This window comes from Falco punctatus (assembly GCF_963210335.1).
Source record: "Falco punctatus genome assembly, chromosome: 2".
In the NCBI taxonomy this organism is placed as follows: domain Eukaryota; kingdom Metazoa; phylum Chordata; class Aves; order Falconiformes; family Falconidae; genus Falco; species Falco punctatus.
In genome coordinates this window covers 45,411,109-45,435,904 of record NC_137581.1, presented here as the reverse complement: position 1 = coordinate 45,435,904, position 24,796 = coordinate 45,411,109, and the positions used below count along the sequence as shown (strand labels likewise).

At 41.4% G+C, this 24,796-nt stretch overlaps 1 protein-coding gene across 6 annotated transcripts in view; it reads right to left on the bottom strand.

Annotated features, from left to right (window-relative positions):
- Nucleotides 1-24,796, bottom strand: part of LMO7 (LIM domain 7) — a 131,115-nt gene that overhangs the window by 65,540 nt on the left and 40,779 nt on the right. For 5 of the 6 annotated variants that reach the window (XM_080374393.1, XM_080374388.1, XM_080374389.1 and 2 more), the window contains exon 4: nt 8,634-8,740. In XM_080374393.1, coding sequence (XP_080230519.1) covers nt 8,634-8,740 — 107 coding nt within the window. Of the gene's footprint in view, nt 1-8,633; nt 8,741-8,947; nt 9,058-24,796 lie in introns of those variants that run through there. The other variant, XM_080374391.1, reaches the window with a different exon arrangement.

The window sequence follows — 24,796 nt, the reverse complement described above, 5'->3', positions numbered from 1 at the left end:
GAAAGTATTGCAAAGGCTTTTAGTAATAATGGTTTTGTACCCCCCTCAAAGTTATTCCAAATATACTTCTAATTGTTATAGGACCAAAAATGAAGATTTCAAACAAATCAACACCTTTCAGCAGAAAGCTACTGTGACCTCCTTCAGGAAATAATTCACTTTTGCAGCGTAACTACTTAAATTCCAATACAAGGCTAGTATCCGTGTCATGAGAGAGAGCCAAATTGCTCTCAATACAACTAACACACACTAAACGTAATTTTTTTCCCCAAAATTTGTTCAGACTCCTCCCGTACACTTGTAGTTACAGGTGTACAATCCCAGATGTTTTTCATTCTTACAGCAGAACCATCTTCACAAAATAGATAAATCAAGCATTAACAAGAGTATAATCACCTAAAGGAAGCGTAAATTATTAAATGGTAAGTTATTCAACAGAAGAAGAAAGAAACCCCAACCAATCTCAAACATTTCTCTTAGCGATCAGAAACTTCACAGATTGAGTAGAAAGATTAAAGAGCACCACACCCAAGACTTTATAGACTTTACACTGAAGAGCTGGAGGTAAATCTCTAGCAGGTACAGTCCAAAGTCTGGAACATATTTTATTACCTACAGTGCTTTTACTGCAATGATTTAAAGCTTATGCACATTAATGACATGAGTGTGAATGCTTTACACAAAGCACAACAGTCTCACAGTGATAAAAATACTCTATTTTTGTTTTCTTTCTCTCTGCATAACTATCATCAATACTAATAAGAGTTTAATGTGTGAAATGAATTATCTTGAAGTTAGTTATATCATAAACAAATTAAATAGAACCATTTCAATGTTTAGAATATGGCTATGCCTGGGAAGTAAATATTACCCATTTCTATGAAAAAGGCCATAGCGAAAAGAGAATTTCCATACTTACAAAATTGTAGGAACATTTCTAGAGTCATTCTGAAGCGAGGGTGCTGCACTTTTCCATTTCAAGGACAGTATCACTAGGAAACTCAGTTACCACAATAAAAGCCTATTACAACCACATGCTAAGAAATGCTATTTCCCTAGATATAAGGGGGGGGAGGGGAAAGCAACAATCATTGCATTCATTGTTCTAATTAAATTTTGGTTAAACAGTTGGCATTTCAGCTATCAAGACCAACAAAAAATGCCTTTTATTGAATTCAAGTTGGGATGAAAGCAAAGATAGTTTTTTAAACCTTTATGCCCAAGCTTTCAGTTGACTGTTCTTCAGTCACACAGGTATAAACTGGAGACCTTACACAGGTATAAGTTTTGGACTAACAACTATTGTGCTTCTTGCACTGAAGCACTTGGCTTCCATCCAGTCCACAACTTTCTATTCTAGACAAATTAAAAAGGCAGGAAAGGGTGGTTCTGTGTTGTGTGTTTTGTTTTGGGTTTTTTTAAGCCAAATTAGAACTAAGTTTTTCAACTCATTAAAATATCTGTTTCTTGGAAAAAAATCAGCACAATAAATTCAGTTTCGGCTCCATCATGCACTTATTATAAGCATGAAATTCTTGAGTCAAAAAGATTTCAAGAAAATATAGAAACTCCGCAAATGTATTAGATATGGAAGAAGATCCAAGGATGAATTCAGTATTATGAACTGCAAACATCAGCTCTGAGCTACCTGTCCAAATTGACTTGCATTCTCCCTCCTTTTTTTAAAAAAAAAAAAAAAGAAAAATTATCGATTTTCAAGGTACTTGACTCTGTCTCCTTTTAGCAAAATAAGGCAGCTCTACCAGAAGGAAAAAATGGGATACAAGTCCCAAAAGAATTTATCATCATCATCACACCCCAAGCTTCCAGGTAAGTTTAAAGAGCTGAGTGTTACTGGTAAAGAAACCCAAAAAAAAAAAAAAAAAAGGTCCTCCAAAAGCTGAGATGTGGTACTGCTTTCCCAATCAAAGCTCTCCAAAACCCAGATTCTTAAATTCTTAAGAACCATGACAACAATCCTCCACTTAAAAAGACCATCTTTTCAGACATTTCTATGCAGATTGCTTTCTTCAGTGATCTGTCTGACAGTGGCAACATTCATCCCATAGAACAGAAATTTCACTTTGCCTTTGTTGACCCTTCAGAAAAAAGCACCCTGAGCAGGAAACACAAGTGGAATCAGGAAACTCAGCATATTGCCCAGAACTACACAGGAAGAACATGAAAGAAATGAGAAACATCGACTGACATTTTTTAAAAACATAAATCATAATAATAATATTTTCTGCTTAGAAACTAACATCCACTAAATACCATGCACTTACTTTCCTACCAGGAAAGAGGAATTTGCTAATGGACTGAACACAGCACTGGAAGAAGCTACACCTGCATTTCACCACCCTCTGGTACTGCTTTTCAGGAACACTATTATACCTGCACATTTAGTGGTGGTACCCAAAAAGACAAGTGAGGCAACTTTATCACTGAAAGGAGGCACTGGTGCTATTGTAATCTTGAATTCTATTCATTGAATTGAATTATAGCATAAAGAAGGTAGGTGCTAGAGGATGCTTTGTGTTTGGCTTAACTCAGTACTAGAAGGCTTCCCTTTTGACAGCCTCTAAAAGGGGAGAGTTGCTTAGAATGGGACAATAGTGATATGGCAGGTAGTGATTCTGTATGCACGCTTAAAATAGTTACTGGGTATAATTGTTCGTTCTTACTTAATCAGAAGAAAAGCCCATGAAATGTACCCTCCTCCAGATGGCTGAAAAGATGTAAAATATGTGCTTATAGCTGCATCACACAGCAACTACTTAATTTTCTTAGGCTTTATTTTAAAAACACCTAATTCCTGAACAACTTTTTTTGTGGTATTTCATATTCATAAAGTATTCTTTCTGAACTGAAATAGAGAGCCTGTCTCAAAAACTCAGTCAAAATGCCTGAACATGACAGATAACAGTCATTACTTCTCTCCAGTTAGCTTTAGTTATATAGAACTTCATGCTACAGAAAGCACGGCATTCAAGTTTTTCTAGGGTTTCTTTTTTGCTTTAGGAAATCATGAAAAATAATGGTGCTAAAGAAACACTAACTTGCTAAGTTAAAACTATCCAGAAGTTAGAAATACCAGGGCAAGAGTCAGCGCTCCACTATCTCATCTCACGTGTGCACTTAATCCTGCTTCAGCAAGACTTCAGCAAGGTCTTCTGTTTATTGCTTTATATAATTTACACTTAATTTAGCATACAGGATTGATAAGGAATAGATGAAAAAGTACAAAGCAGCAAAAAAAAGTGAAGGCCTTATCCAAATACCAAGTTCTGCAAGATGATGAGATACTTCCAGCTATGTCTGGAGACAATTTTTGAGTTTCACTCACGACCTATTCTACATATAACCCTGTAATAATAATATTCATAGAAGCCAAATATTTTAATTCTACATTTTATTGAAGAATGTAATTAATATGGTCAAACTTCAACATCAGAACTCAGGGGCTTGTGGTAGCATTAGAATAAGGTTGCTATTTAGGATTTTAGAGTGAATTGTTTCATAATAGATCCTATGATTCTAAGTGGAAGTTAAACCAAATTGCTGGCTACTAGAAAACAGCATTTGCAAAGAAAATAGTAGGCACACTCTGAGGATGCCAGATGAATCATGGCTAGAAAGCAAGACTGTTAGTGAATAATGGATTCATGACTTTCAGTTCAACATGTCAGACTGAGCACAGATTTTGGGACAGCATCACCTGGACCAGAGCAGTGCTAGGCAAACTTCTACGCAGACATTTAGGCAGCCCCAAGGTTAGGTGGCATCCTGACCTTCTAAGACTGTAAGTTCAGGAGCCTATGGGAGCAACCAGCACCCAAATCTTCAGGGGGCACAGACTGCCAACCCTCTACTCAGACTGGTCTCTAGCCTATTTGGTGAGACACTTCAGTGAGAACGGCAGGTTCCCACAGCTATCAGTTGTGCTCATGAAAATAGAGAATTGCAGAGAGACTTTGTGATGAAGAAAGCAAGCTAGATATATTAACAGATGAATTGAAGACCTTGCCTCACTTTCACCATTAACGAACATATTCTGAGAGAAAAGGTATTTGGACACTGTTTAGTGATGGACTTGGCAGTGCTAGGTTTATGGTTGGACTCTACCTTAAGGGTCTTTTCCAACCTAAATGATTCTATTCTGTATTTTTTTTATTAGTTTAATATTTTCATCTTTTAACCCACCATTGTTTGGATTTATTGGTAGTATTTAATGAGATTCTTTAAGTGGACACCTCATTTTATAGAATTTAATTCTTATATCGGAAAAATAATTTATTTGCTTGAGAAATAAGACAAATTTTAGCTATGCTCTCAGTCTGATTGTTCAGGCTGCCTCCTTTAAAACTGATGCTTGGGATAACAAATTCCGTCTCAGTACCTCCATGACATGATTTTACTAAGAACCCTTCCACAGCTGGGAACAACTGGGTGTGTCACCTCTAGAGAGCTGGGTAAGGAAGTGCTTAACATTTTTAAATAGTAACCGTGCTGACAACTGAGAGTCACTAAGCTCATATTACATTCTTACTTTGATAGAACTAAAAAAGAATAAAATGAAGTATTAAGACAACCTTAATAATAATAAAAAAAAAATACCAAGCTGCTGGATTTTAAAATAACATCTCCTCCATTTAAACATAAAATCTTAGGCTAACAAAAAACCAAACCAAAACACCAAAAAATCAAATACACTGAAAGAATTGAAGGGGAACACATACACATTTATACAAATCACTAGCCACGAAACAAGATGATGTGCACATGACTGCCGGACATAGTGTGTGAGGAGTAAGTCCATCTGGACAATCTTTATTGGAACACATGACACATTGCCATACTATACCATTGAGCAATACCTTCTGCAGATTTACAGGAAGACTGAGCTATAAATCTCAGACATTAATCCCTGCTCCCATTTTCATTGGCAAAAAAAGAAACTATCCACACTAGTGTATTTTTTCCACATCACCCAACTACCAAACTCATCTCTGATCTAGCAAAGCATGAAGTCTGCAAAGCTTTGAACAGCAACCAGTAATTTTGACCAGCTCTCTTCACACAAACTTCTAAACAATAAAATTTTAAGAAGCTTTTTCTTTGCAAAAAGGATAATCACATAATCACTTGGAACTGAGAGTCTGGATATTTAAGAGGATACTTGCCTCTCCTGTCCCAGATACTAGTAGTAATTATAGAGGAGGGTTTCATGTCATGCCTGTGCATCATCTCAGTTGCAACAGAAAAAAATACAAGTGAAAGTTGTAACCTCCTTACCAGATGGGAAGATTATTTTCTTAGTACAGCCTCTGGCAAGCCATGAGGAACAGAGGGTCTTTACCTTAACTCAGGTGACACCACATACAAAAAAAGCATCTGGTATCTCTGAATGGCTTGGTGTTGTTGATGAAACAGAAAGACGAAGTCCTATCAGCAGAGGTATAGTGAAAGGCAACATGCACGCCCAGAAATTAGGTATGAGGAGAAAATAACTTTCCTGCTGGGAAGGGAGCCTGCCCAGGTGGGATACAGCAGTGGTCCAAGATGCCGACAGCCCAAGGATTTCTCACAAGGTAAGGAAAAGGAAGACGTACCACACACAACTGCCCAGCAGCAGAGATGGGAGAAACAGAGGGAACACCTCTTCACAGAACACATCATCCTCAGAGGCCACGTGTTCCTCGTGTAGGACCTTCCCAGCACCAGAGGCAGAGCTATTAGACAAGTCTACAAAAGGCCAAATGCAGCAGGGACTGAGGTGCAACCCCCCAGCCAGTGTCAGAGACCAATTTTGCTCTGACATAAGATGGCAATTCTCAGCAACAGCAGCAGACCCACCCATTTAATGGTACCTTCCTCTTGTCTATTTTCCACATACAAGGCAAATCCAGCATCTCCCTACGTCTGGCAGTACATTCGTGTATCCTACCAGCACACTATCTCCAGCCACCCCAGCTTGAAAAGCTGACTGTTTAAACAACAGTTTATTTAGTCTATTTTGGGTAGATAAAACACACGTGCTAACGGTGGTGCAACAGCAGAACACAGCAACGCTGCTGAGGTGTCAAAATAGACACTGCTTCAGGCACACAATGCTATCCTGTACAGCCTAGCACAGCTGGTTTAAGATATGGGCAATAGGTCTCAGGCAATGGCAGTAAAATGAATTTGCTTAGGAATGTTACAAAGCCAATAATTAAATGCAATCTTTTATGAAATCAGCATATAGAAAAGTTTTCCCTCTGTGACAAGAAATTCTTAACTTCTAATGTTGAAACTATGGTTAACACTGGATAACATGAAAGCAAGACAGGATACAGTACCCTCTTTCTGAGGCCTGGCAACCTACAAGTTTTGAAGAAATTTGTAATTCAGCTTGAACGTATGAGATAAATTATTATTTAATAAGTAAAAAATACATCAGATAAAGCTCCTGATCAAACAGCATTTCTCTCCTGACACACATATGACTTTCCCTGGAAACCCTTTGAAAATTAGCTTGCCCTTAGGGTAATCAAATGACGCATAATTAACTTTTCAATGGAGTTATCTTTGTATAACTTCTTTCTTTCATTTATTGGAATAAAAATTTCCTTCCTGTCCTTCCGCAAATTCCTAAACACATCAAAATGTGCTAGCACAGTTAGGTCGTTACCACTTCACAGCATGCTCAGATATGTAAGTTTTGAATTACTCTAAGCATTTTACACACACTGTGGGACTGTCCTATGATAAATAACATGTGGAAAATCAAGCTTATATTGACACAAATTAAAAGAGCATGGCTACATGGCTGGCAGCTCTTTTGACTCTAAGCCAGACTCCTTGCATTGCTGTCCATAAGAACCGCTCAATGGTTAACTCCGCTTTTTGAAAAACACTAATTAATTCAATGCCAAGTAGGTATGATGTAAAACCCCCATTGTCTTATGAGGACTTCCAAATCCAGCCTTAGCCTCTGCTCCCAGAGCTGGGAGGAGAATCAGTAGAGCTGAAAGGATAAAAAAAAAAAAACAAAAAACAACCCACCCTCAAACCAAACCAACCAACCAACCAAAGACAAAAAGGCAAACCCCAAAAAACTGACCTCCCTTTGGGCACAGTGGTTAACGTAGGGATAAGTTGGACAACATCTTGCACAACAGCTCGCTAACTCGACCTCCCTGGGGTTTCAGCTTGTCCTACTGATGCTGCTGAAGACCAGCTCCTGACCACCTCCAACACTTCACAGCTGTACTCTTGGAGCAAACCTCCATCAAAATAACTTCAGCAAGAGTTTTGCAGATAATTAAAGCAAGGCAGAAGTTACCAACCCCTCCAGATTTCAGCATGATGTAGGAACCAGCAGAGAGAGTAACAGTGTCCTGGAAAGGTGCCCATTCCCTGAACACCACATTAGTGAGAAATTATGTTTCAGGTATCAGTCAAAGATTGACAAACACGTTGCCATCTCAAGTATCAGGCCTTCAAAACGGTGCGAACTTTCATTCTGAAACCCGGAAGAGGGTACAGGTAACACACTACTGCCTGATCCACCTACAAAAGACTTCTTTCTAATTAAAGCAGTTATGTGCCATTTCACAATATTTTTTCCCTTGTGTTTACAGAAGGATTACTGCCTATTCCTTTTTCATGAAACTGGTAATTTAAGATGGGAATCAATTCTTAACATTTAACCTCACAGGTTTCCAGCAAAACTCACCAAAGCTGTTTTTTGTTTTGTGGGGTTTTTTTAGATTTCATAAATTCACCTTTTGTGCCAACACAATGAAACCAACTAATACTTTAACAAAGCAAGATGCCCCAAGACAGTATTTTTACATGACACATTTTTCTTAAAACACCTGTGAAGTGTCTATATAGGAAAACTCCACCTTAAATCTCTCAGAAACTAGTCATAAAACTCCTATCAGGAGACACAGCAGTTCTGAAATCCGAGATCTGCTAATAGTATTTCAGAACTGAACCACTTCTATTTCACAGGAAAACTCTTTTCTCATTAAAACATGAACCCTTTGTGCAATCCAGTACTTGGTTTCTACACAGACACACATTCCCCCCCCCCGCTCCTTGACAGGAGATGTGACATTTGGTGACAAACACCTGATTAATATTCGGAGTGGTGAGACCAGCAGCCCTGTAGTCACACTGTACCCAAGCCTCAGAGCCATTCAGATAAGCATCAGAAGTACCACCTCAGCCTTTCAGATTTTACATCAGTAAATCTCAAGGCATAAAGGGAAGCAATGCTTTCAATACCATTTAACAGTTAATATTGCTCCAAGTTTAAAATAACTTGAACAGTTTCCATCTCATATTAAATGCTGTAAATATTCATTAACAATTAGTTTGCATACGAGACATAATGATAGTTCATTTTTTAAATTAAATTTGTGCAAATCTTATCTACCAGTCTTAACAAGGCTTAAACACTCACTACAGTATTCAGAACTGCTCATACCGCATTAGAGGAAGAATTTTCCATAAGCAAACATTAAAAAAAAAATTGAACACCCCCCAAAAAAAAAACAAAAAAAACAAAAAACAAAAAACAACCCACCGTGAAACAGCTTAGAGGGAGAAGGGGAGGGAGAAAGCAAAACCACAAAACTCACTTGACTGTAACTCGATTGGACAAATCCTGAAGATCTCCTGGGTGAAAAAGCTGAGCTTCTTTCAGTCCAATATTTTCACACGCTTTCAGAAAAACATTTATATTATCCTGCAAAGAGAAGTAGAAGGCAGTTGCTTAGTTAAAAGCACTAAGCAGGTTTTGCAAGATGATTAGTGTGACTCTAAATGTCAAAGTCCAGCTCATGTAACTAATACTGAAAAAGCAATCTTCTGGATCACAAACACAGGTCATTTCTCATGCACACAGGCAGGCTGGGCTGCCATCTCAGTGACTGAGGGGTACGTTAAAGATTACCTGGCATAAGGCACTGGTGAGCCAGTAGGCAGCAATCACCACTTTGATGTCAGCTCGCTCAGCAAACAAACGCCCTCTTCCTAGCTTTGCACGACAAGCCTCACCTCTTGCCTTTAAAAATAACTCCAGCTACTGGCGTTCACCACCCAGAAACTCTTGGCAGGGGAGGAAGAAGAGGAGGGACACGCCGTTTCTATGCTCACAGACCGATGAGGGAATATTGCACCTGGAGTCTGGGTTTGGTTGCCGAGCTGAGCTCCAGAGACACAGTAACCAAACTGTATTCAGCTTTCCTGCTTCCTTACTTGGGGTTTTTTTTGCTTCTTTGTGTTCGTCCTCGCTGCTCCCCCCCACCCCTCCAGCTCACAACAACATATAACAAAATATAGGTGCAGCGTATTACAGCACCCACTCGCTGCACCTGCTGCAGAGCAACAGACTCGTGAGAGCAAGGTTTAAAAAAAAATATTTAAAAATCCAACAATATGGAGAGATTATACAACTTGTGATCGCTTTCCACTTCATAAACAATAGGCAACAGGCAAGAAATTCCTTCTCGTTAAGGCGGAATGCTATCAACAACAAAAGAATGTGCCCTCTTGCGCACTTGCACCCTTCAGCTGGGAGCCACAGGAAAAGGTACACAAAGTTACTTAATTCGTAAGCTACGCACAGCCCTGTCATTCGCAGGGTTTGTAATTCAAGGTACTGGTATCCGTGTTTAACAGTACCGAAAAGCTCTGCTTCGGCAATGTCATACACTTTAAATTGGTTTGGGTTTCGTGTTGGTTTTTTGGGTTGTTTTTTTTGATACATCACTGGTAACAGTTATTCCATCATTTAAAATTTATTTTTAAAAAATCCACAAAGAAAACAACAGCTGTTTTTAATACAGACTTTAAGTAGTAAAACAAACCTAAGAATCTCACAACCTTCTGTTTTGAAGGTCCCGAGGATTCTAGTATTTCTTATCAGTCTGTAAACATAGCTTAATTCAAAGAAAATATTTGAACAAGGTATTCCCCGTGCAGGCTGTGGGCTTCGTGTTACCACATCCGAGAGATCCTAGGTGTCTCACACGGTGAAGGTTATGCCCCAAAGCCTGATGCACGACGTGCCGTGGTGGGGGCTGTTCTGCTATGGGGGGCTGCAACATGACAACGGTGATGGGGGACACAATGTGGTGGCAGAGAGGAGGGGGCTGGGAAGGATAGAGGACAGGCAACCTCACCTCCGCACAAGCTCCTGCAGCATCCACGGGGCTGCTGGCACAAGTGGCCAAGGTACAGCTTCATGCTGGGGGGTGCAATCTCAGGAGGGGCACTTACTTTTCCCCTTCCCATGCAATGCTCCTTTTTCCTTTTCATGCATCACAGGGAAAGCTGGCTAAACTAGTCAGTTTTATTCAATTAATATTTGAGTGTCACATTAGTACCAGAACCCCAAGGACCTGAAAAGGCGTTGTTTCTTCAGCATAGAAGAGGCCAACAGGCTACAGTTGCATTGCAGGAAGATTAACTACTTGTTAAATAACAACAGACACACAACTATCACACACAACTGTCAGCGTCCAGGGGTCTGGGGAGTCCAAGAAACTGGCAGGAAAGGCAAAAGAAGGAAGCAGCAGGGTGCAAGGAACAAGCAGTTGCAAGGTAATGAACTAAGTGGCACCAACGCCAACCAAGGCAACATGCCCTGATTGGTCTCAGCCATTGCCAAAACTTGAGTAAACTCCCAAAACGATGGGTTACGTCAACTTAACTGCGGAAAACAAGCATGTTGTGCAGGTAAACAAGGAAGAAGATTCAGAGATTTAGAGAAATGGATGCTGCCTACACCTTGAGTACAACAAAAACAAAGCAGAGGAGTTGCTCATCAATGACTGCTTGGCTGCACAACCACTGAACTGTCAGCACACAAGAGAATTGATTTAGGTGGTGTCGCAGCAATTAAACCTATCAAACGTCAGCCTCCTGATAAATAACACTGCCCCGAGAACATCATCGCTGACATGAGTCAAGACCTTCAGAAATGGGTCAGAGGCAGGGGGAGATAACATGGGAGGCAGAGCACAGCTAGTCACAGCACTCACGTGCAAGATGAAACATGGTTCAAAACCTGCCTGTCCCCAGCTCCTAAGCCAGCAGCTCGAGCGTGCCTGCCATCTCGCAGGTAACTGCCCCAACACCAGCTCTCCTTCAGCCACAGCCTGGAGCTGACCCCCAGAGCATCCAGAGGCGACACCCAAAAGGCTATTGCTCCAGTTTGGATATTGACACAAAAAGGTGTAATTTCAACAAATCAGCACTTCTAAATACTGTCCTTGCCAAGTTATTCTTGACCATCCCTAATCACTGTGGTAATCACCAAAGCTACAGGTCTGAAAATAGCTAGCAGATGTTTTAAACTCCACCAGAATAATGAACCTGAATATTAATTTTAAATAGCGGCACAGAAATAAGCAGAAGAAAAATGACAAGCTATCAACCTCACAATTAGATTTATCATTAGAAATGTGAACAGGAACATTGTTCGGTGATTAATGCGCTCAAATATAGAAGTCATCGCACTATTCCTTTTACCAAAATAAATGTACTTCAACAGGACTAATGGTCATTACCACTGCAGCTTCAAAGGGTATACTGCAATCTGAATCTCATCGTACTCCACAAAAATCATTAAGTATTCTGAACTCAAAAGCCTGGAGAAGCACAATACACCAGACCTATTTCCTCGTGACCACAAGTCATCGAAGCGGCGCGCTTGAGAAAAAAAAGGGTTCACACTGTGCCTAACGACAACCCTGCCGCTGAGGTGTCCCCAGTCTCTGTAAATGAGGGCAGGTCCTTTACAGATTGGAATTAGCAGAGATGCAGAGAAAGAGGAGTATGATGATGAGGGAAGACAAGGGACCTATATAATGAGAACTAGAGAACGTGGTTCCGTTACACTAATAAAATGGAGCGAGCACAAGAGGTAATACTGCTGCCATCTACCAGCACAAGGGAACCAAAACCAGAAGGGGAGAGAAGAGCTGTCCAGCCCAAAAGCTTGGTCAGGCAGATAAAATACATTTATGCAGAGAACATATAAGGTTTCTGACCATTAAAAGAAGAAGCTCCTGAACTAACAGAGATAACAGACAAAAATCAGCTACATGATTTTAATACACAAAGCTCAATCAGTGCATTTCTGCGAGCATGTGCAGCTGGAATTAGCATCACAGAACTACAGGTTTCAAATGACAACAAAATATAAAGCCTGAAGTCTTAACCACAAAATTCAAGTGTAATTCATTTCTAGTATGTTTTTACTACTTCTAAGTGTTTTGGTGGGAGGGGGTGGGGAAGCTGGAAGGAGACTGGAGTGGGACTGCTTTTCCCCCCAGACAGCAGAGCATTTCAGATGCTCCCAGCACGACTTGAGTTTCCCACACACCGTACAGACTCACATTAAATGCACGGCACAGAATGCTGACTAGGTAGAGCTATTACCATTCAGCATTTCATTTTTGTCTCAAACTTCAAAGTAAACCGCACCCAAAAACTCTGCTAAGTCGTAACACAGGCGAGAGGGAGCCAGCAGTGGGAAGCAGGTCATCCACGAGCAGGCATTTAAATACCACTGTCTGGGGGACTTACAAATGATACCACACACTTTCAGGCATGCACCTGCCTTTCTGGTCCCCATGGGGTGTCACTAGCCACAAAACCTTCCCTCTGCCTGTTGCTAAAGCATCCCCCTCTAACCAACATTGAGAAGGAGCCAAGATGCCTTGCCCATACTGAAAGTGAGTGTGGTCCATGCCCTCCCTCCAATGTCCTAGGAGAGTAGGGTTGCCTTTCTCACTCCTGCATCCTCATGGACATGAGGACAGGAAAAAGCTGAGCCTTCCCTGTCCTTCCTTGCCGGACCTCAGTGCTGCTTCTGCTCCTAGGCAAGGGGCATGGGGGCTGCAGCCGAGCTCTGTACCTCCATCATGTGAGTGGGGTGGGAACGGCAGGGTTGCTGCTGCAGGTCTCCTCATTCCCATCGCTATCTTTCAGGCCACAAAGAAAACACAAGAAGCTACTTATTATATGGGAAAATATAAGAATACAGACACCTTCCTTTAAAAAAGAATGATTAAAAAATGTACAAATAATAATGAGAGTGATCAGAAGCAGCAGTGGTGCCGTGCTTGCACTGTGATCAGCTCCTAACGTATGTCACCATGGCAAGAACTTGAGATACAGGTGAAGCAGCACTATGACAAGGAAGACAAGACAGCGCTGATAAGGTGGAGGTGGGGGAAAGTACATATGTTCCTCAACACCTCAAAAAAACCCCACCCAAATCCTGAAAAAAAAAAGGGGGGGGGGGGGGGGGGGGGAGGGGCACTTTTTAAAACAGGAAAAACACACCAAAACAAAACAACCATGAGCAACAGGAAAATGAGGGAAAAGACAAAATGCAAAAAGATCAAGACAGAGTTGACCTTAAGTAGGAAAAAAAACCCAACCCAAAACCACCAACCTGAGAATGGACATACAATGCATAAATACCAAAAACAATTTTAAAAATCTCTTAAAGGAAAGAGCATGAAGTGAAAGGTAATTAGAAAAGAGGTCTCCGCATCATGTGCGTATACCATCTTATTTTGATTATTTATATACAATGCAAAATCACACTAAATTCAGCTTGTATGTTTGAGCTGCAATTTAATTAAAAAAATAAATCCCTCATTATCATTATTATCTGGGTAGGGCAGCAGGAATATTAAAGAAGTGTGTAAATACATTTGCTTTCTTTAGGGTGCAGTCATACCGTGTGGTAAGCCTGCCTTCTCCCTAGTTAACTGTTCCTCTGAAGCCCTGCGCATGCACTGAAACACAGTGAAATCTCGTAGGCATACAAGTTATGGCACATCTTTCAGTTCACTTGGCATCTGGGAGAAAAACAATTTAATTAACGTGGTGTTCTTCTGTTTTTCCCGGCTGCGTCAGCCAACAGATGAAGACAGTTCTCCAGGTTGTCTCCTACTCTCCCGCAAATACCTACCATTTCAGTTAAAGCCCTTATTTCTACTGATATTCAAGCTCTGTTTTGTTTCTTTTTTGCTGGGGATTTTAGGGTGGGTTTTTTGCAGAGTATGAAGGGGAAAAATGGGAACAGTATTTCAGAATAGCACCCTATGCTCACAGGACCATGCAGTATAAGTATTACAGCATCATCCAGGCCATGACTTGGTGCCAGAAGTTGTTTTCAATTTCTGGGCTCAAAAAAAAAAAAAAAAAAGAAAAAAATCCACCCAGTACCTACAGTGCCTAGCAACAAAAAACTTACCACATTTTAGGAAGAGAGATTGATGCTTTTTTCTGGCTACAGAATTCTGAAAATCATCTGACTTGATCGTATGTAACAGGCATTTTTCTTAGTACTATATGAAGACATTTGGAGTCACCTTGAAAGCTTACAGTGTGCCTCCTTCAGCTCAGCATTCACGATAAACCCTCTTTATTGGCATCCTCATTCTCTTAAATAAGGGTGTATTTCCATTACAACAAGAGGTAATTTCTGTAAGTAGAAAATGTTTTTTGTAGATGTAGCATTCTACTGACCATCAAAGCCAGTTCGTATCAGTTTCATACAGAATTTAAAGCTGCATTTGGCAGCAGCATCACTGTACAGCTACCCGCTGTTTATATTCAGAGGTGGAGCGAGGGAAAAAACCTACAGCAGGAGCTCGTTGAACAAGTCAGGTAACTTGCTCTTCCTCGGAGGTACGTTTCGGTTATTAGTGCTGGCTGCAGCTGGGGTTAGAAGGGGTGAGGGGGAGAGTGAGGAATGGGACTGAACCAAGTTTGTGGTCTGACCACAGGCCTGGGAGCCAGGAACTCCCAATTACCACCTTGGCCTTGCATATCAGGATGCTTGATCCCCATCACCCACTCGTCCCATCTGTAGATTGTGATCCCAGCTCCTACAGCTCTGTTTCTCTGAAGGCTGCTAACGGGTTTGACCTTGAACCGAAAGGAGGAGTAGGAGGAATGGAATAGCTGAACTAGGTTTTTTTCCTCCCATTTTGGGCCCAAAACTAAAAATAATAATTAAAACAATCATCCTACAGGCGTAATTTGACTTAGAGTGACCTCAGGGCTTTTGTTCAGTAAATTATACCACCTGTAACAGAGTGCGCTGAGCACTGTATTGGCCAAAGATCAGAAACCGTGCTAATTGCTTTGCCACTCCCCTCTGCACGCCCTTCGTTGTTTTTCCACATTGGGTAAAATAATAAATTATTGTGATCCTTGACACAGGGATTCCCTGCCCCAGCTCTATGCATGATTACAGACACCAACTCTTCAACAACTCATTTCCAGTTTTCCTCTCAAAAAGCAGGTGCTCCCATTGTCAATACAAACTCTCCCATTACCTTAGTACTCCCAGTACCAGCAACTGTAAATCAGCTGGGAAGAGGAACTTTCCCCTTCACCACTGCCATTCACAAGTCTCAGGGTTCAACCACCATGGAAACCACATTCTGAAGCAGACTTACCAGGTAAGAACCATTCTGGTTTTGGACAAAAAGCCTCATTCATCCCCCAGACCCCAGCTCCATGTAATGACAGCAGCTGGTCACAGACCTCTGTAAGACCAAGGTGTGTGTTGAAGGATCTTCCCCACAGTTTGTTCCTCAGCTCCCAGTGCTGCCCACCGCTGTGTGTAATGGCCAGCACAAGACCTCTCTGCCCAGCTCACCTCATTGCCTGCAACCTCTCACAGCACTGAGCACCACAGTTTCTTTCCAACAGGAGTAATGGGATTAAGGAAAGCGCACAACAGAAATTAATGGGTTCATTTTGAAGCAGGACTTCTGGGTTGACAGCTGTTGAGGTGCTTGACACAGAAAGGGACCAACTGTCCCCAGTGACTCAAAAGCCCTCCCAGGCCCACGTCTCTTACATGTCTCTACAGCATAACCTTTACTGTGACAGTACAGCTCAACAATACAGCACCAATATGTGTACCAAACGAGCCTTTCACTGATAAGAGAGAGTGAATATCAGGTTGTAAACTGCAGGTGTGTTTCTGGGATGTCACTGCTACCAGTAAGGCCAGCTGGAAAGGAGAAGGGCAGAAGTACAGCACGTGGGCACCCCATGCAGACATGTCTTGTTATCAAGAAAGCTCTCTGTACTTCACAGTTTCATCCCATTTTGGACAAGACAAGGGGAATTTAGCTCGCCCAGTCACAGGCACTTTTACTGTAAAGAAAGTATAGTCTCAGAAAGCCAATACGGAATAAACATCCTGGGCTATTTCTGTGTTTAGACAAGCCTTAACTTTCCCACCAGTTAGTTGCATTCCAGTCAAAGTCAAGAAAAAAAGGAAAAAAAAAAGAAAAAAATAATCAAGTGATGTGCTTTTCACCCCAAACGGTTTATACAAAACAGACTTTATAAGCAAAGTGTGTTAAATACTCCAGTGCCAAGTCACTCCACTACACAGAACTGGAACGACAGTAATCCACTTAAAGGTGAAACTCCCCTGAAGCCTAATGAGTAATAAAAGAAGACCTCTTGTTCTTGAAACACAAAGTTTTGGCCGGGCTTGCCTCCCCCCACGCTTTTTTTTTTTTATTGGTATACACAAGCTTTTCTGTTTTGCTTGCACAGGTTAACAGTTTTATATAGATAAAATTGAGCCCCTCTACACACAGGGCTTGAAACAGAGCAAGTTGTCTCAGATCCTTATTTCACATAGTCCCTGATTTTTCAACTATAATTCATTACTCCATTCTTCCTAAAACAGAATTTGGAAGTTCAACTTTGCATCCTTTAGGAGCCAGATATCTTTTGTTTCTCAACAGGAGCAGCATCCTACTACTGTATGTAACCCTTGCTGCCCTACATGGGCTTGTCCTGTGCTGTTGAGAAGCTCTCCCAGCACACCCGGATCAACGAGCAGGTTGGGAGACAACTTGCCTTGCAGCCCACCTGAACTCCTGCATTAGTGCCAAGCCTCCTCATGTCCCTCCCCGCCCTCGTGCCCCACAGAAAGCACGCCTGGTCACCAAACAGCTCAGTCCTCTGCATTTGGCAGCATTTGATGCGGGTATTGTATTCAATAGCTCCTTTACATACATCACTGGCGGAGGGTGATTCAGCACAGGCACACAGGCACAGAGGTGTTCAGACAGGCATTAAAACATGTGGTATGAGGATTTTGTACCAAACAGAAGAGTGTGCAGCACAGCTGTACAGTTCCAGCACTGATACCACAGAAAAAGCTGTCACCGCTGCAATTAACTTCTACTGTCTTTGGAAATTGCCACAAATTTTAAACAAAGCACATCAATAAATATCTGACAAGCCAGAGGAAAAAAAAAACAACCCCACTGTAGTGTCCAGCTAATGAAGATTTAACACAGATAAAGACTGACTGTTGCAAGAAATCTCAAAACCACGCTTCCTTGGCAAATACAGGAGAAATCAGGTTATAAACAACACCGGTATGATTTAAGGTGTGTACCTTTTCTACGTGGTTGACGTTCTTTTTCCAGTTAGGAAGGAATGTTTCTTTACAAACACAGAAACAGTCATCAGTTATTTAAGGAAATAAAAACAGCAAAAAAAGGGCAGAGTATATCACAGACTACAGCTGACTGAGTTCATAAATGGAATTTGTTTGCAGTTTGTTTGGCAACTGGATTTATGCATTTTGTTAAGTGCTGGCAAGTTGAGGTGAAAAATGTCACACTTTTTCAGAGCTTTGGTTCAAAGCAGGAGGAGGGACGAAAAGGTTCCACATTAGAAAGTTCCTGCTGCCAATCATATTACTTTAGCGCTAGTTTACCAGAATTTTTGAATGAATTAATTACCATTTTGACATCTCATCCCAGCAACACACTGGAAGCGTCGGTTTGGAAGACATGATCTCATTTAAAGCTTCCCCAAAATACTACTTTTGATTCACACGCATTAGCCAACAGGCACAGCACTTACCGTCTCCTGACAAGCAACCAGGGCGAGTAGCTGAACCACTGTTTCTTGGGGTTGGCACCCATATAATTTCTCCCCACTAATGCCTCCTAGATACATTTCACTTCATCATCACCCACTCAAAACCTGTCAAGTTCAATCCGGTGTCTGGGTTGATCGAAGTCTTGAGCAGCTACTAAAAATGTCACAAAGAGTTTGCATCAACCTCCTCTTTCCCCACACCCTACATTTCAAAGTGTTTAGGCAGCAACAGAAAACAATTAAAGGAAATTCAGAGCTAAGGCTGAAACATACCATATGTTTTCAAGCAGAAGGACACAAAACATCAGTAAACCACTGCCGAGATTACATACTCCCACTATCAGGCATTGAAAGACTATAGAACAATGTCATCTCTAACTATTAATAACCATACTTCCTTTCTAGCACACAACCCTCTTTTCTTAATTGTCTAACAGAGGTATTTCCATACAAGCCACATTCCTCTTTCCCATAAGACAGCAGAAAGAGTACCAGAAGTGATTTATAGTTCCGCATACATTCCTACCGGGTCTTGCATCACTCTTAACATTTGCTAATTTATAGTTTTAGATTCTCAGAACACAGGTCAGACTTTTTCTTTTTACTTTTTTTGTTTGTTTGTTTGCAGGATAGTCTATAACAGAATTGCACTGAGAGTCCAAATTTCACCCCTACCCTACTCCCCCACTCCGAATTACTGATTGACCTCAGGAAAGCCACTAAAACTACCATTGCCCACAGTCTGCTATATTCAGGTGTAGAACCGAAACCATGGTAAAGAGATCTTTGCTAAGTACTCGGAAGCCTAATATATAAAAAAAAAAAAATTATATAAGAGGTAAGACTTTTCTTACATTTTTAAGCATAATGATCAGGTTTCTAAAATGCTTCATAAATTTAGAAAGTTACAAATTGTTGTTGGTCTTTGTATTTTTTTTTTTCAATCAGGATTTTCATTCCCCCAGTTTGTACCCCCATTATATTTTCCCAAATTTGAAACAACATCTGCTTAGGAGTTTGCAGTACAAGCAACTGAAACATCCAATTTTTACAACGGAAACACACATGCTAATTTCCGATTGCATTTTCTGTGGCACTGACAAAATCTCACTAAAATTCATTAGGTAAGAAATCTGACACATTGTTTGAGGACTACATTTGAAATACCACGCTGTGTCACTTCCCAGGTGAGAACATATTCTCTCAAGCTAATATCATAGAATGATTTGGGTTGGAAGGGACTTTAATAATCATCTAGTCCACCCCAGCCCACCCCCCCACGCCCCCGCAATGAACACAGACATCTTGAACGAGATCAAATTGCTCAGAGCTCTTGTCCAACCTGACCTTGAACATTTCCAGGGATGGGGCATCTACCACCTCTCCAGACAACCTGTTCCAGTGTTTCACCACCCTCATCATAGAAAATTTCTTTATATCCAGTCTAAATCTGCCCCTTTTAGTTTAAAAATCCCTTGTCCTATCACAAAAGACCCTGCTAAAATGTTTGCCTCCATTTTTCTAAGAAATTTTCTAAGCCCCCTTTAACTATTGAAAGTCCACAATAAGGCCTCCCTGGAGCCTTCTCTTCTCCAGGCTGAACAACCCCAGCTCTCAGCCTTTCTTCATAGCAGAGGTGTTCCAGCCCTTTGAGCATTTTTGTTGTCCTCCTCTGGACCCACTCCAACAGGTCCATGTCTTTCCTTTGGTGAGGACTCCAGAACTGGGTGGGATCTCACCAGACTGGAGTGGAGGGGGAGAAACACCTCTTTCAACCTGCTGGCTACACTTCTTTTGACGCAGCTCAGGAAATGGATTGCCTTCTGGGCTGCAAGTGCACATTGTTGGCTTATGTCCAGCTTTTCATCTACCAGTACCCCCAAATCCTTCTCCTCAGGGCTACTCTCAATCCCTTCATCCCCCAGCCTGTATTGATACTGGGGGTTGCCCCAATCCAGGTGCAGAACCTTGCACTTGGCCTTGCTGAACCTCATAAGGCTCACATGGGCCCACTTCTTGAGCTTGTCCAGGTCCCTCTGAATGGCATCGCATCCCTCAGGCATGTCAACTGCACCATTCAGCTTGGTGTCACCTGCAAACTTGCTGAGGCTGCACTCCATCCCTCTGACTATGCTATCGATGAAGATATTAAAAAGCACTGGTCCCAGTACGGACCCCTGAGGGACATCACTTGTCACTGATCTCCACCTGGACATCGAGCTGCTGACCACTGCCCTCTGGATGTGACCATCCAACCAATTCCTCATCCATCAATCCATGAAATCCATACCTCTCCAATTTAGAGAGAAGGATGTTGTGGGGGACCATGTCAAAGGACTTACAGAAGTCCAGACTGACAATATCCATAGCTCTTCCCTTGTCTACTGATTTAGTCACTCCATCACAGAAGGCCACTGTATTGGTCAGGCAAGACCTGCCCACAGTAAAGCCACGCTGGCCATCTTGAATCACCTCCCAGTCCTCCATGTGCCTTAGCACAGCTTCTAGTAGGATCTGTTCCATGATCTTGCCAGGCACAGAGGGGAGGCTGACAGGTCGGTAGTTCCCAGAGCCCTCCCTCCTGCACCCATTTTTAAAAAGGTCAATGCTTCCCATTTCCCATTAATCTCTTGCTTCCCACAAGAAAAAGGAAAACAACACTTTTGGCAAGTTCTTTTACCTGCAGCATAAAAAGGATATTGAATGAAAAGAGGTCGATAACTACTACTGTTTAGAGGAACCTGATCTTATTTCTGCCATTTGAAGTGCTCCTGAGCCTGCATTAGACGTGTAAGCTGCCTTAGAAAGGACATCACACGTGTGATGCAGGGCATGAGTTCTGTCAGACCATACCCACTTTCGCTTCCTCCCCCTTCCTCCTCCGTTTTAGACATACTGAAGTTGAAAGTCAGAAGAAACACCGACTGCTACTCTAAAACAAAAATCTCCACTGATGTAAGGATTATGCTAAGTAACTAGAAGTCTCTTAAAATCCTTGTCTTTCTGAATTCCCCAAAATCTTGCTGAGCATATGCAACTGGAAAAAGAGGCATCATTGCTCATTAACTTTGTTTACATATTGAAATTACCAGGTTTTCATGAAAAAAGACATGTATCATCTTGTGCCTTGCCTTATGAAAAGCAACATAAGACTCATCAGCCTCCAGGTGAAAGACATCAAATATGACTTGGGCAACTTCACACTTCGCAGCAGCGCTGCGTATACATTTACCCGGTACCTCTGAACTTAACACTTCAGAGACAAATCAAAACCCCAACAGCCAGGCCAGCCGTGAGAGAGGGTGATGTGGGCAGGGCTCAAGGCAGAACCCACATCTGCTGCATCAGCTGTAGCGTGTCCTGGTACTCTTCAAAAAGGTGACTTAAACCTTCAGAAGAAAAAACAACACTCCACATAACTCAGTATTACTCGTTCATCGCTGCAGAAAGAAAACATCAGACAAGCAAACAGACATGTCAAATGGTTACCAGCTCATTAGCTAGCTCTCAGCCAAAATTTACGAGGCTATTTCTTATGAACATTTTTGGACCCCATTAATGAATGCACAGCCAGCGATTCCTTCCAGGTTTGAGCTTTTATTCTTTGGTGTTTGGTAGCAAAGCAAACAACAGTAGCTTTCGTGTAACTTAGTCCATGTATTTGTGTATTTGCCCTTCCTCATTGTTCACAAAGAATAGAAAGGAGAAGTTCATACACTCATTTTCTCATACCAGACAAGCTACTATTAATATTACTAATGTAGCCCATACTAATCAAATTCACAGAGCAGGAGTTTACGATTGTTAAAAATCAAATTATTAGAAGAGAAATACAAAATGCAAGAAGTCAGAAAGCATGGACCAATATAAAGGCTATACTAGACACAAGGAGGTGAACAGCAGGAGAACATAAATAATCAGGATTTTCAATATGAAGTAGTGAACTGCAGAATTAGAGCTGCTTTGAAAAAAATTGTATTTTTAAAATTAAAATAAATCCTCTCATATTAATATTACCATCAGGTTTTTCAAATTAAAGTGGAAAACAGAACTAATTTGATTGAGTAATCTAGAAAAGGAGCTTTGTAGCCAAGTCCTAAATAAAACATAAAACTGAAATAATCTTCACTTTGCAAATGTGGATTTTACCTGAAAAAAAAAATAAATGTGTCCTATAATAAAGTTAAAATGTCATCTGCATGCCATTCCCCTCCAACACAAAAAAACCCAAATGAAACCAAAACCTGTCAAGAAAACTTTCCCACAGAAAATGTTGGCCAGCTCTACTTGATGACAAGAGATAAGGAAATACCAGGGTGGTTCCACAGTTTGCAAAGTGTTAGGCACAAAGGCTTACAAAAATATTGTTTAATGGCAGCATTTTTACCTTCTCCACCCTGTCTTTATCTTCTCTTTCATTTTGGTATAGCTTTCTTTTACATTTCTCCCTCCTTACCTTTATTGTTCCCTACTTTCCTGGTTTAGAAGGTACATGCCGATGATCTCCATAACAAAGCGGTTCTCCCCCACTCTTTGAGGTGGTTGCCTTGGTGCAAGTGGAATTAATACCTTCTGATACATTAAGTAAATTATATAATGTAGTGGTATATTATATTTCATTAAAGAGAAGAATGATGTTTGAGTAGCACTTATCAGAAGGGCACGTTGGGCCTTGGTGAACCAGGAAAATGAGTGTTTGAAATACCCTACCCAGAAACCCATCAAGACACTCTTCACCCTATAGGATTCCAAATTCCCCACTAGAACAAGGAACCAAACAAAAATACCACTCTACAGTGTTTCAGATGACCACGTTCAAAGCTGGGACTGCCTAGAGATGTGCAGATTTATTCTCTTGTGTGAAAGGGAAACAGAAGTTCACAAAAAGCCTTCTGCCAAAGCTGAAGAACTTAATGAAGATGACATTTGGCACTAATATTCATCCAGCACTCACACTGAGACAGTTATCAACATCTCTACTCATTTGAAATCAAGGACCAACTTTAAAAAACATGCACTTATGGCATTTCACTTCCAATTCTGAAAACCCAACAGTTCTCTGCTCTGCCCTGTGGTTTGCCCTCACGCCTCTGATGTGATGAAATGCTTCCCAACCACAGAGCGAAGTGTTGGACTTCCATCTCACAGAGGCTGCAAGGGAAGATAGATAGATGGTCTTAGAAGACCAAATTGTTACACTGCAAGGCAAAGTTCCCATTAGCTACCACTCTCCAAAGAGGCTATCAACTAACTCTGAGTTTGCTTCACCACCTGGTCTCAGCTGGAAACTTACTTTAACTGAAATTTTGCCTTGCTACAGCACACACAGTTATTCCTCCTGAGCAACAAGCAATGTATTATTAGGACAGATATGTTGAGCTTGCATATACTACATACAACTCATTCATCTTCCCACTGTCTTGTGATGTCTTATGACTTCCATCCCAGTTTATGATTCTCTGTGTTCAGCCAACTGTGTTGGAAACATGAGGTTTCTGGGGAACAATGACACTGCAGCCAGAGATGCACCTCCAAAAATGCTCAGCAGGGCTTTGTTGGAAAATATGCTGTCAGACCACAATGTCCTCCCCCTCACGTAATTATACCCAAACGATCTCACATGAGGGGGTTCCAGCTGAAGCATCCGTATTTATCGAGAACCAGGTTTTCTCTGGGCTTGCTTTTGCTAAGCATTGATTTTATTTCTATCACTCCCACCCTCTGCAAGTGCTGAGCAAAATCATTTTGCAGGATCTGAACCCAGCAAGATTTGTAAATTTGAGTCATCTTCTTTAAATACCATCTCTGTTTCACGTAAGTATGGACCAGAAAAAGTGGATTTTTAAGGCAGACTGCACTTGCACTACCGTGCATAATGAAACCTCATCACCCACCATCCTCTGACTTTTTGGTTACCCTGTTACCCTTACCATTTCTGCCAGAAATGCCTGAGGGCTTCAGGAACTGCTACTCTGCACCAGTTTGCTTGCCTGCTCTGCTGTACTAGGAAAAGCACGTGTAGCTCTTTGCACAAACCATGTTTTAGACAGTTTGAAAGATAAGCAGAAATTAAATTTTTGTTTTCCAGAAACTATTTTAATGCAAAGGTTTTAAATGGCATTTTTTTAAAAATGGCCAACATTAAAGCAAACAAACCAACAGCCACATCCCAGCCAACTCCCTTCAGGAAACCTATGGGAATGTCGCCATCTCCAAAACCTGCCATGGGCTAGTAAAAATCAACCTGCCCCAAGTGGCATCTTTCTGCGACTACTGCCGAAGTTAGTCTTTTGCACCCTGCAGATGGCATGCCTCATTGCTCAGGAAACCACCTTAAGAGCTGTATGGACGTTTCTTCAGTCACCTGTCTTTCACCATCCCATCCCTGCAACAGCTGTGGTACCTGCCTTAACCCCACTGAAGCAGTTTTCCAAACTGGAACAGAAATGAACAGAAAAACATGGCTAAGTGAATGGCTAGATCTCACCCAAACCATGGGAGGCATGTGCCTCAGAGGCGAAGCAGAGCAGCAGGGGCGAAGCAGCATGAAGTGGAGGTCAAGTTTTGGCCCCAAAGAGTTGTAACAAACACTCTCACACAAGGCACAGCCCAGCCTTCCTGTGCCATGCCAAACTGGGGATGAATTTAATCAATATTTTATAAGCTTGCCTAGTACCAATTCAGCATTTTTTGTGAACTGAATGCCAAAGGTTTTTTTCAGTTTTTAATTGTCAAAACACACATATTTATCTGTGCCACCATGGTTATACCTGAACCACTGCAATCCACACCCAAAACCAGCTAAAATGTGCTTGGAATTTAGGTGATCCTGCTAATATAAAGC